This window comes from Mya arenaria, chromosome 2, assembly GCF_026914265.1.
Source record: "Mya arenaria isolate MELC-2E11 chromosome 2, ASM2691426v1".
Lineage (NCBI taxonomy): Eukaryota > Metazoa > Mollusca > Bivalvia > Myida > Myidae > Mya > Mya arenaria.
The window spans coordinates 829,982-843,318 of NC_069123.1; the positions used below are offsets into that span (position 1 = coordinate 829,982).

Genomic DNA, 13,337 nt, shown 5'->3' on the forward strand with positions numbered 1-13,337 from the left:
TGCGTCGGCAAACCAGCGGCATCGGCAAGCCTTCATATGACGTGCTCCGCCGTAGCATTACGTGTACAATCAGAGCGCTTGCACTTGCTGTTTACGCTGTATGTTAACGATATTGTCTCCCCTATAAAAGATCAGAACAATTTGAAAAAAATGTTTTTAAGAAGTGAGAAGGAACATATCAGTTTTGATCCTGTCCAAACTTTATTTTTCTATATGCTCTAAAAAATAGAAACACAAAATGAAATGCCTGCAGTAGCACAAACTTTTCTTTTGATATACCTTTTTTATTTGTGTATAGCTCACTGCATAACACTAGGTTGGGCAGCAGCAGCCAAAACAGCAGTTTCAGAAGCAGCAGCAGAAACAGCAGCAGCAGCAGCAGCAGAGCAGCAGCAGCAGCAAGAGAAGTAGAAGCAGAAGGACTATTATATCGTGAATAATTAATGAATATTTTGTTTAACGTCAGCGAAGAATCAGAGTAAAGAAAGAGCTCTCACCAATGTTTTTGTCGTGTAATTGCTTATGCACCAGTCAATTGTAAGCACGCCTCTCCCAGGTCGGGGGTATACCGGGAATAGCCGGGGGAATGGGCCGTGTTTTTATCTTCTAGGTGGCTCCGCAGTGCCGGGTGAATGCGGTGGTTCTGTCTTCTCGCCAAAACAGCGGGGGATGGGCCTTACGTAGGGTCCCTGGTGTGCGGGATCATTTTGCAGTTCGTCCTGGCAGGGCGGGGATTTTACCCGGGCTTGGCTGGACCGAAAGTCAAAGTCCCCGCTATTCCCCGGACGTGTAGGGCCTTGGTTACAATTGACAGGTGCATAACTTCCATACACGCCCCTTTAAAAGCATTCACGGTAAAGTCAATTCTGTTTCTTTAAAATGAGCGGATTATCTTTTTCAGCGATAATTATATTCTCTTTATAATATATAAGTATATTTGCTTCATTCATATCTCAACAAAATTCAGCGTGCAAAGTGATAGAATTTTCAAGGGTTTTAACCTTTTATTTATAATATGTTTTTATCAAAGTATACCTGTTTGTTGCCCTTTTCGGAACTATCCTTCAAGCTTAATGTATTTTTTAGCTTCGGAGGCCATACAATATTTCTATAATCACGTACGTGTTTACATTCAAACGCAGTTATGCCGCCGAACGAACATGGACTGCCTGCATCGTTTTAATACGGAACAGCCGGATGAAGTTTACGTAGTACAGGATGTCAGTGTTCAAAACAAGCTTTCTTCTGCCATCTCTTATAATCACCTATTGCTATGCTAACACCTTGAAGTTTTTAAAAACGTTAGGGGACGGTCGACTTCAGGAAAATATTGAATGGACGCACGAGAAGCTGATTGCAAAGGTATGTTTAAGTGATACTCGTATTTATAGTCTATATAACAAACAAAAACTTAAGTCCTATACCTTTAACTACTTACTTAATAATGCATTTATGCAAAATATTAATTACTGGTAACAGGAATGTAACCGTGTATTCAATAGCTGAAAACGCACAAATACTAAATGACTGGTGGGTCAACGATCGTCTCATAAGGTAGAAATACCTTGATTTCTACACATTTCTTTCAAATTAAAAACATGGTATCCTTCACAAGAACCATCGTTTTCGATATCAAGTCATCCTATTTGCTAAATAAAACAATTGTAGTAAATATGGAACTGCTCATTTTGGATTAAGAGTTCACTTTAAAACTTGAGTCTAGAGGGACAAGCAAACGCTCCATGTTGCAAAAAATAACCAAATTACAAATGAGACCCTAGAGATTAAGATATGTGATAGCTGAAGGACATTAAAAGTAAATATCACCTTTGGAATAACCATATATAATGCTAAGAATAATCTGCCTCTTCGTATTTTTGTTTGGATGTTGACATATGTTTCTATTTTATTAAGTGTTATATAAATATATGAACGCATTTATACATTTGATTTAATGAAAAATTAGCGAACTGAATCATAAAAACTGACATATTGTGAATATTTCACTGGGCTGACAGTAAAATAACAGTCAAACATGTGTCTGATAGTCATTGTTCTGTTCCTGGTTGCTGGACTCCATATACATTTGTTTGTCTTTGGACAGCTTTCGGGGATCTGGATTCCGTTCCACTGCCATTGCTGGCCATTTCTTTGTGCGAAAACGTCGGCCTGTTATAACCATGTGGTATATTCCTTAGTCAACGAACGGTTTCAATTAGCCTTCAGGAAAATGGTTGGCCTTAGAACGTCTAGACAAAACCTGTTGCTAATGAGACTACATAACATTAGCAACGAATAATAATTAATAAATATATCATCAAATACAAGTAAACTGACACCTTTCTTCTTATACTGCAAATGTAGTCTTATATTTGGAAAAAGAATTGTTGTCAACTTGTCAGTTTGTAAGTCGTAATATGCTTGAACATGTATTATTATTATAAGCTAGTGAAACCAAGCTATTTTTTCTCAAACTTTGATACTGTCTATTAATGCAACATTTCAGAAATATTGATGTACCTATTGAAAAATGCATACACAGGTAATCTACTGATAAAATCGGACCTTTGGACTTTCGGCTTCCATGAGCGGAATTTCCCATCCGTACCGGTAACACATGTACATGAGCGATGCTTAAATCTGCACTCTCACAGATTGAACGTTTTGACAATTTTTTTTTATTTTTTGTCTTGGAACAAGGATTTTTTTTCCGAAAACCCATAGAAACCAGTTATATATGACTGCTGACAAAATATCAGACCGCAGATTTTTATATTCAAGAACAAACAATGATGTTTTATGCATTTTTCTTAAACCTTAAGTAACGGTTTAAGCCATACAACATTATTTTTGAACAGAAATATGAAAATCTTTTTGATTTTTTGTCAGCAATCTTATATCATTGGTTTGCAGATATTAACGCAAAAATTGCTCTTTCCAAAAGTTGTTAAGACTGTCAATCTGTGAGAGTGCAGCTTTAAATGATGCGCATATGTTTATATAAATTATGATGACGATAAAGTAGAAACATTTTGATAAAATATATTGTTTGTTTTCCTAAAAAAATGGTTTAAAAATAGTTTTTGTATATTTGCAAACAGATATATTTGTGACGATTTCTGCGAATCAATTCCAAACCTTTTTTATTATGCCAAAACGGTTCTTCTACTATTGTTTTGTGTTGTTACGTCTTTATAACAGAAGAACATATGTTATGATTCTTATCTATCACTATGTGTTAAGGTATCACACTTTGTAGCTATGACCAAAGGTATTTTTTAATATCAATAAACAAAATGGTCTGTTTACGTACTTTATTAATTAATACTAATTATAGTGATAATAGTGATACTTATTGTAATAATTTCGACAAACACATTAACCTTGCAATTTCCAGTTTGTATTGCATATTACAAGCTCTCTTCGTAACAAAGAGATAATCACATAGCAGAAACACATGAACGCAAAACACCATATTGACAATAACAAATACATACAAACAGTTGGCATAGTTAGACATAGCCGCATTCTTGGTTCAGGTTAGCAGGTTACACAAATTGCTACAATACTTATATTGTCGTCTGCATATTGCATACATAAAAGTACAACAAAATATATACATATACTGAATGCGTTAAAATTGCAACTTCATGGTAAAATATCATGTGATAATTGTGTAAGGTATTAATTAACTTGTGATTAATCGATTCTTTGTATTGAAAACACACGCACACACGCACGCACGTACACACGCACGTACGCACGCACACACACGCATGCACGAGCGCGCACACACACACCTTTGTCAACACAAATCTAATTAATCGCATATCTTAAAGATGCACTCTTACTCTCAAATAAGATTTAACACAAGGAATAAAAATGTTTAAATCTAACTAAAAGGATGAATAATTTTCGATAACAATGGTTCTTATGAATGATACCGATTTTAATTTGGAAGAAAGGTGCAGAAAACACGGTAAATCTACCTTATGAGACGGTATATATATATTTTAGCATTCACCAATTATTTAATATTTTTGCGTTTTCAGCTATAAAATACAAGGTTACTATCTTGTTGTCAGATTTTGATATTTTCCATAAATGCATTATTTTGTAAAAAGTGAAAGGTTTATCACTCAAAATTTATGTTGCCATACATGTGAATGTATTGATTTTGAATTAGAGTGTCATTTTAATATATATATATATATGAACACTGCAATAAACATATCAAACGTAAATTAAAAAATAATCAAATTTCCGTGCTTTCCATGTCTTCGTAAGTTTCATTGATGTATGCAAAGGCATCCCTTGAATCCAGCGTCTCGAATGTGGAATCTGCATCTAATCGATCCAGGCTCTCCACAGACTTATTTTGAGCATGGAGTTGTAGGGTGGCTCCCAGCAAATCCTCACTCGACACGGCATGTCTGGTATCATCGTTGTACAAGTCCATGGTAGCTTCCTTCTCTTCCATTCTGTCATAAACAGTGTCTCTGTCTACTGCTTCACCCACCTCGTTATCATCCATGTCCACATCGTCGCTTTGTCCACTGAAAAAATGTAGTACAGACTATGATAATAATGTTATGTTAGGAAGTAATTTGAATTTGTAAGTCTAAGTTCTGTCAAATACAGAATTCCTTTTATACGATACACTTGCATAACTGGACTTTGAAATTGTGTTGCTCTCGGGCCGTTTCAATGAAAGTTAAAGTAGTAATTTTAGTTATCTTAAATTTGAATAAACGACACAAATGGCAGCGCAGTGATTGTTTTAATTTCCTGAACTTTGTGTTTGTTTTAATACTAGGTAAAGTACAATTCAAATAAACATGAAGCAAAATTACGAAAACATGAAAACTAAGGTATATAAATTTTCGACTAAAACCGAAAGATTATCATTGAAACACCCTCTGCTGCATAATAAACTAAATATAAAAAGTCCGAAAACATTTAACAGAAGCCAGTGGTTTGCCGTATTTGAAAGCAACAACAACAATTAAAACGTATTTATGTATAGCCTTTTGTAAAATGCACCTGTCGCTGTCAATATCTCCAGAAATCTTCTTGCTGTCAATTTTGGCATTTAGAAGAGGGTTGTACCTGCAAATATAAAACAGTTCACATTAACGTACCTGCATGATTTATACAGATGTTACATGACTTTTCAATGCTGCCATACAACAAAAACATATAATCGAAATACATGTTCAGCTCGAAAAGAAGTAAAAACAAATCTTAATTAATTTGGAGTCTTAATAATGTACTGTATTTATATTAGATTTTACATTATGCTTGTTGTTTAAAGCAAATGATACCAAATTGTCCAGGTAAAGAACGGTTGCTTATTTTTTACTATTTCCAGGGATGTAAGTTGTAATTTCTTTATTAGGGAATAAGCTTATGTTTTGCGTACATATTTGTTTCAGTGATGCCATATTTAATAATAAAACGTTGTATATTTTCTTACGTTTTTACATACATATTTCTTTCAGAGATGTGATATATAATAATAAAAAGGAGGACTTTTGCTTACGTTTTTGCATACATATTTCTTTCAGGGGTGTCATATAAAATAATAAAATGTTGGGCATTTGCTTGCGTTTTTGCATACATATTTCTCACAGAGATGTAATATATAATAACAATTAAAAGTTGGACATTTTCTTACGTTTTTGCGTACATATTACTTCCTGGTATTGCGGCTGTCTTTTCTTCTAATTGTTCAAGCTGAACATGATCTGAAACACAATATATAAAACGTTTCTTTCTTCCCATGTTACAATTACCAGCAATCACATTAAGAAGTGAGCATAACTAAAGTTGGACAAACAAACATGCTTCACGCTTTCGTTACTTTGATGTTTTTAAATATATAGTTATGGTATGCTTTGATTAGTAATGTAACATTAACAATTGAATGACACTTCTTGGAAACACACATATATGTTTTTTCCAAAGCTATTATATTTTGTCTTAATACTTAACGAATGAGTTCCAACTGTCTAACCCAAAGGTTAAGAATCTTAACACCCCATTCGCTTACCTTACATTAGAGGTATTTTGATTCAACATTTCATTATTTTTGCAATGCATTTGCTTACCTAGAGGTTTAATATTCGATGCTTTAAGCTTTCTCTTGTATCTGCAAAAAAAACAATACCAGTTTCTGACCGCCAAAAACCCATACGGTTCATAAGAGTTATTAATATAAAATACTAATTAGTAATTATAGATACTAATATATATACAGATACAGTTTATCACGACTTATAAGGGCGTGGTATTCGTCTTTAAATTACAACATTATTTTTTTTAAAGGATCATCCACTTTTAAATAGAAGTGTAATGTGAAGAATGATGAACATATTAATGGAGGTTCCGTACTTATTCTTTGTAACGAGAGAGACATAAATGATAACGGAGATTATGAGAGCCTCTGCTACTGTGACTCCGACCAGAATAAAGAAAGTCTTTTTGGTCTGGTCCTCCTTGGTATTTCCAGTTTCCGACAAAGCCTGAAGAAGATATCTTCAAACGAATTATTTGATATACATTTTCTATATATGTTTTAGGCCCTTTCATTTCAATGTTTTCTATGTTTGATTTTTGCGCAAAATAAATGGTATATAATAATAATGTGTAGAAACACGGAAAGATAATTTGGACACTAATGAATGCGTTACTAACAAGAATGGCCTGTTTTAATAAAGGTCAATATGAGACCTTTTGCGGTCTTATGCAATTTCGGCCACGTTTTTAAGTGAACAATCGTACATGAGATATCTCGCGTCATTAAACTGAGTAAGTTGCCATCATCTTGCTATTGTTATATTCATTCAAAACGAAAAGGAGTTGATATACTTAGCGAAATAGTGTAGAAGTGTTCTTATTTCTGAATTAAAATACAAGGGAAAAACCGTGGACTAAGTTTATTTAGCTATTTTGTGTGATGTTTTATGTCATGTTTACAAAACCGAACCATGTGGACAAAATGTTGAATTTTGATTTTTTCCTACAGATGTTCGTACAAGTTATTTATTTGCGACTTCTTAGAAGAAAATAAATGTTTACTTCCGAATTGTATCGATTGAATGCAGAAAACAACGACAACAAAAATCAAGACGCAATTGAAAATATTTTCAATCATTTTACTCTAAGTCATCCGAAATTCTGACCGAAGTATTCGGATAGTTAACAACAGAGCAAAACGATGGCCCTATATCGCGCATCTGATGGAGCATAGCACTCGTATTATTGATCGGTCAACGTTCTGGACACCGCCTATCCGAATGCCCGCCCGCCTGCCAACCCATACTCCACGGACGTATACAGGCGTATTCAAACATGAAGTCATGTTTAAGTTTCAAAGTTCAAAGATCAGGCCAATGGATTCTGTCTTTTTTATTTAGACATATAGTGAAAACAAGTCCCGCCTCCGGTGACCATATTTTTTATGAATTAATATGGGGTGAAGGAAATTGATATATGGTCACCTGGCATCCGGTGCTTTGACCATAATGGACCAAGAAATTAATAATATCTTAATTATATTTCCGTATAATAATGTTACATTTATCTTAGTAATTATAACTCCATGCACTCTTTTTAAAAACAACAACAACATATATTTGGATAAGAAATTATGTTTTAACGAACCTGAATTGTCGACTCAATATTGTATCTATTCATAACATTTATTAATCGTGCATCGTCTGACACTTGTTCTAAAATGCTGAAAGAAAAGAACATTATTTTTTATTAGCATAGTATAATTCAATCTCATATGTAATGTGTTTCTTGTATATCTGATTAATGATACATTTAATTAAAGAATGCTACTTATTCCGATTACAAAAGGCGGTGTATTTGATTTATATTTAGCTTATTAATAAAACAAAAGCAACCACAGGGTCAAGCCCAGTATGACCTTTTTATTTTGCATATATATGTGTTGTACGCAGTGACATATATTTTAGTATATAAATAAGAGCAGCGTTTAAATTATATCAAATGCTTAGTGAAATATGCTGGTTAAGAAAATGACTTAAGTTAAAAAAAAATTAGGATCTTTTATATGAATACCGGCTCCGCAATACAGAGAAAACTACATGGTCAAACTCAATAGTCAAAATATCATATTCAAAATAAGTATTTTTATGAAAACTACAGAATCAATTCCAAAAGTAAAAAGTTAAAAAAAACAACAAACCCTTTTAATGGCAGATGGTCAACGCCAATGACATATAACACAAAAATAAATAATCACAAACTAGAAAATGGAACAAAACACTAAACTCAACAAACAACACACTACATGATTAATATATCAAACGAGGGATTTTATCAAAGAATGTTAGGTACCGCCTTGGAACGGTCAGTAAAATGAGAGTTTACTGGGAGTTTAAACTTATTTGTATGCACAATCTCACTCTTACCCCAACAATCCTGAATGAAGTAAAAACTTAAATAGTAAATATGATCAAAGTATGCACTACTTTGAAGAAATTTAAAAATAAAACAAATAATAATAAACAATTAGGTAAACCCCAACTTTTTCTATGGTTAGGGAACCCAATTGGGATAAAGCCTGCTCAGAGGCACAATATGGCCCAATCAACACTCAAATAAAGACACAAACCAACACACACTATAAACAGTCCACAAACGCTTCAAAATAGCCTCATAAATAAACGATGGAATATCCGCCTTAGAAAGATCGATGATAACTTGTGAATGTAAACTAGTTTATATGCGCATAAACACACTCTTGTCCCAACGTTTGTTATACATGTGTATATAATGATTTTGAATAAGAGTGTCATTATAATGAAACATTCTGTTAATTAACTGCTTAACTCCCAGTATGTTTGAAAGTTTACCAGGAGCAAACGTCGCAGTTAAATGAGAAAATGATGGGATTGATACTACTCAGTCCAATTCTATTTTTTTGCTTTCAAACCATTTGACATTATATTACATAATTAAACACATTAAGTATTGAAATCTGAAGACTATGAAGTGAAAATTCAATAAAAACAACATACTCGTAAACTTGCTGTGCTTCAAGTACCTTCTGGGTTTCGGGATCTACCACATGGAACTCCAAATCCGAACTTAAGTAAAAGTGGAAAGGTATTAATGAACATTTGCTTTAAAGTTCTAAACATGATGATTGATTGAGTTGTTTAAGCTATCTAATAAAATCAAGTTTTAAAACATACTTACGAATACTTCGATTAATTAAGGTTTGACATTTACAAGCAAACATAGATGCTGTTAAATGCTACTTCGCCTTATTTCCGTATCACGTTATCATGTTATTGGCTTTTTAAGTTTTGAGAAAATCAGGTTTAGGGTCTTCGAGGTAAAATAACTAGAATTACTGTGTTTTAATTCATTTATACACCTCACCAAAGCAAATCATTCGGAAACCTTCGCCCATTTTAATGGAAAATAACCTCGGATGTATGCCGGTACATGTGTACAAGTAGTTCATAATAATATAAATTAATTGTAGTGTTCTAACGTTTTTTGCCATAAAGAGATTTATTGCATAAATATTTCAGATTCTCAAGAATAAAGTCATTAAGTTTAACTGCTATATTGAAATTACTACGCGATCTACTTGCAATACAGTTAAAAATAAAGATTTCTGACAATGTAAACTGTCCACATACATCCGATGTTTTATTTTTGATCGAAAATGGCCGAAGAGGTCCAAATGAAAGAACTTAATACACCATTTGAACAGTTTATACAAGTATCATCATATGGGCAAAACTTAATTGTATATGGTTGAAATTATACAAAAGAAAATCAATCATGCTTGAAAACGTATGAGTTATAATTTCAAAAAATAAAATCCTACGTGATATACGTGTTTATTTTTTTTAAATATTGGTGCTGACACAAACTTACCTTGTCGTTACCACATCTCCATTTGATTTTTTGTGATTGGACAGTTTGTCATATACGAACGTTTTTCCTGTGATCGCACTATACTCACTGCAATAATGCGAACATGTATATTTATATACTGTAGCTATGTTTATCTACTGAACATTTAATTTAATTGACGTCACAAATCAATAGTTGTTTAATCTTATACAACATTTTTTCAATGAGGTGCCTCTGTTTTCTTACTAAAGTGTCCGTCCTGATATTCAGGATTTCTTTTTAAACTATTTGCCTTGATAACGAATGCAAATAGAATGCGGTTATCTTTAAAACCGACATAAACATAATTTATAAATTAAATATCAATCCACAAAACTCATTAGTATATACATAATTAGGTCGATTGTGACGAATGTTGATGCAGTGTGTGTATACCACGTGATAATTGCGTCATCAGTGTGTGTATACCTCGTGATAATTGCGTCATAAATGCTTCGTCGGAAGGCAATGTTTTGATTTGAAAAAATACTTTACACAAAGATAACTTCAGTATTTCTTAACCATTTTAAATAAAACATAGCGCAGTCTACGCCGCTTACGGAGCCCCAACTTCGATCTTTAACCAGAATTTGATTGCGATTCTAGTTTCTTAAAACACTTCGACAAACCATTTCACAATACGGCCGTCTGACGGAGCACTGTCAAAACATTATTTTGGAAACAGGTTTGTCGAAGTGTTTGATGAAACTAATGACCTCATCAAATTTAGGAAATAAAACAAATGCGGGGCTCTTTAAGCGACATAGACTGCCCCTTGTTTCATTTAAAATGGTGTTGTAATTGAAAAGTTATCTTTGATTTAAGTCTTCACTTTAAGCAATCTTTTGCCTTCCGACGTAACATAAATGACGTAATTAGTCACGTGGTATACACACACTGTGATGATAGCTTATAGAATCATTCACGAGTCCGCTTCGTTGGCAGAAACCAGTACTGTGTCCCTTTTGAGGGGCCATGAGAAAGTCCCCCTGGTGACCCATGACCTCTTGGGTGAGAGGTGGACACCAAGACCACTCTGATCTCTGACACAACTCATTCATGATTGTATTTAAATATAACTCACTGATTGAAGTTCAACATACCTCATTATCTGATCTATGTTCACTGAAACTTGTTCTTTGTTTCCCCGAATAATCATGGTCAAAATTTGGAATCTGCTTATCAAATATATCTGTAAACAAACTTGAACTGATTAGTAACATAACTAGTATACGTTTTGATATATTGGCTTATATATGATATTCAAACGGCTTTTAGACCTAAGGCTTATGACAAGAAAACAGAACACCGTTCAGATCTTGTGTCCTTCAAAACGTTGTCTTGAATAAACTTAATTTATACGTAAAATGATTACTAATGTTTCATTCAAATATATATGTGCGCATCGGCTCACATAGACTATTCTGCAAGCAGCATCTGCAACACATTTGAATATGATAATGAACTTTGAAATGAGCCATTTGAATGCGTCTGTGGTCTATTTCTGGTTGATTTTCGTAATTATTTGAGGGCCATTATGATGCGTTTGAGGTCTGTTTTTAGTGTGTGTAATGAATTAATGTTTTTTGCTCTAAAGAGATATTGCAATTTCTATTTATCTCCTTAAGAAAAGGCGATAATGCCTGCTTAAGATAAAACATACTTGAAGAAATTATTCACATCTTGTGAGGTGAGAGATCGAACTAATGAATTCCATGCGTAATATGAACAATGGCCATCACTTAAAAACTGGTAAGTCTTCATTAAATAGTAATATAAGAGCCTATCTGTTTATATATCTGAATAAACACTCAGTTCGCTGTGGAATATTTGGTGCTTTAGAAATGATTTTTGTTCATCATCTTCAGTTACTGTTTAAAGGTTTTATTCAAAACAATAAATACAATGACCAATCTGAACTTACTAAGAAAATACATTGTGTAGTGTCCTCAACATGAACACATGTCCATTTAAATATATATTCAATACTGATCTAGTTATTACGATACCGTTTAAAGGTTTAAGCCTTTATAATACAAAAGTAAGTTTATTTACCGTAACATTTGCTTTGTCAAAGCCCGCCTTGTCTCGAACAATTATTGGTACAGTAAAATACCCTGCCAAAGTCTCATCAATTATCTTGTTTGAAATAATTGTGCCATTAGGTGTCACACAAAACAGATGCTGGAAATACAAATTATTTGGTTTTTACATTGCATTTATTTTATTATCTACAACAGGTCTTGTTTGAAAATATAAATACATTTGTACAATGACCCTCCAAATAAACGACGTCATTTCGTTTATAACATGAAAAAAAAGTCGAATCCAATCAATGTTTTTTTCGAAATACTGGTCTTAATGCTGTGAACAAATGACGTCTGTGTCACGAGGTATATAAACAATGATTATGATAACAACTACAAATTATTGATGTTACTTATGATATCGGACTAATGGGTAACGCTTAAGAGACTGCTTCATAGAATGTTTGCATAAATGAAATACCTTTTGACCGTCTGTGCAGTTTTCTACGCCAGTACCAGGTTGTAGGTATGCCAAAAGACCTTGGCTCAAGGACACATTACCGTCGTTTGAAAAGTGCCAGGAATCGGCGGCATTTCGTTTTGAGTCCATGTCTTTTACATATGACTCGTTCTGGAAGATGTAAACAAATAACACATGGTTGTGTAACATCAAAGTAAGGTTATTATTGCGAAAATATTTTGTAGAATGAAAATAGGCAATACTTAGAAGAACAATTAAGTTTCTGATTTGTTGACGATGATAAGCATGTATATTTTGACATATTCGACAACAAATAAAGCATATGGACACACTTTGAGTTTTAATCCAAGTATATCTCCGGGTTCCGTTCCATGCACCATTCCTGTAGCAATTCGTTCTTTGATAAAACTCGGAGGGTTGTCGTTGACATCTATTACATTTATTATTACGTCTATCTCCGCTATTTGTTTGCGTTCCTCCTCTTCGTTTCGGGAACCATTACATGTCGCGTTAGTATTTGCTGTACAATCCTCAACATGTATTGTGAATTTAATGACATGGTTCACTTCATAGTCGACTGGTTTTGTGTTGTTGATCTTACCGTTTGTTTTATTAAGATAAAAGTATGACGTCATATTCGTCGTTTCTGCAAAAATGTAATTATTGCAATGCTAATACAACAGAACTAACTAATCAATCAAGTATTAATCGCAATGCAATATCAGTAAAACATTCGTTAATATCAAGACGAAAGTACTTTACAGCCAAACCTTTAAAACTGTAACACTGTCTTGATTCCGTATCTTCGTCATATGCTGTAACCTGACCGATAGACAAATCCTGTGTTGAGTTTTCTTTCAGACTCATTTCCGTTCTATTATACT

At 33.4% G+C, this 13,337-nt stretch overlaps 2 protein-coding genes across 2 annotated transcripts; both read right to left on the bottom strand.

The window, feature by feature from the left end:
* Nucleotides 1–3,300: 3,300 nt before the first annotated feature.
* LOC128224749 (uncharacterized) lies at nucleotides 3,301–7,735 on the bottom strand. Its single transcript, XM_052934763.1, has 6 exons — nucleotides 7,666–7,735; nucleotides 6,394–6,524; nucleotides 6,111–6,151; nucleotides 5,678–5,747; nucleotides 5,044–5,109; nucleotides 3,301–4,556 (listed from the first exon to the last, which is right to left on the bottom strand). Exons 1-6 carry the CDS (start codon nucleotides 7,696–7,698, stop codon nucleotides 4,256–4,258), a joined length of 642 nt encoding a protein of 213 aa, XP_052790723.1. The 5' UTR covers nucleotides 7,699–7,735; the 3' UTR covers nucleotides 3,301–4,255.
* On the bottom strand, nucleotides 7,734–13,088 carry LOC128204868 (cadherin-87A-like). Its single transcript, XM_052906276.1, has 8 exons — nucleotides 12,786–13,088; nucleotides 12,454–12,603; nucleotides 12,001–12,129; nucleotides 11,049–11,137; nucleotides 9,928–10,014; nucleotides 9,080–9,122; nucleotides 8,445–8,454; nucleotides 7,734–7,741 (listed from the first exon to the last, which is right to left on the bottom strand). The coding sequence occupies exons 1-8, from the start codon at nucleotides 13,086–13,088 to the stop codon at nucleotides 7,734–7,736; spliced, it is 819 nt and encodes a 272-aa protein (XP_052762236.1).
* Nucleotides 13,089–13,337: the final 249 nt, after the last annotated feature.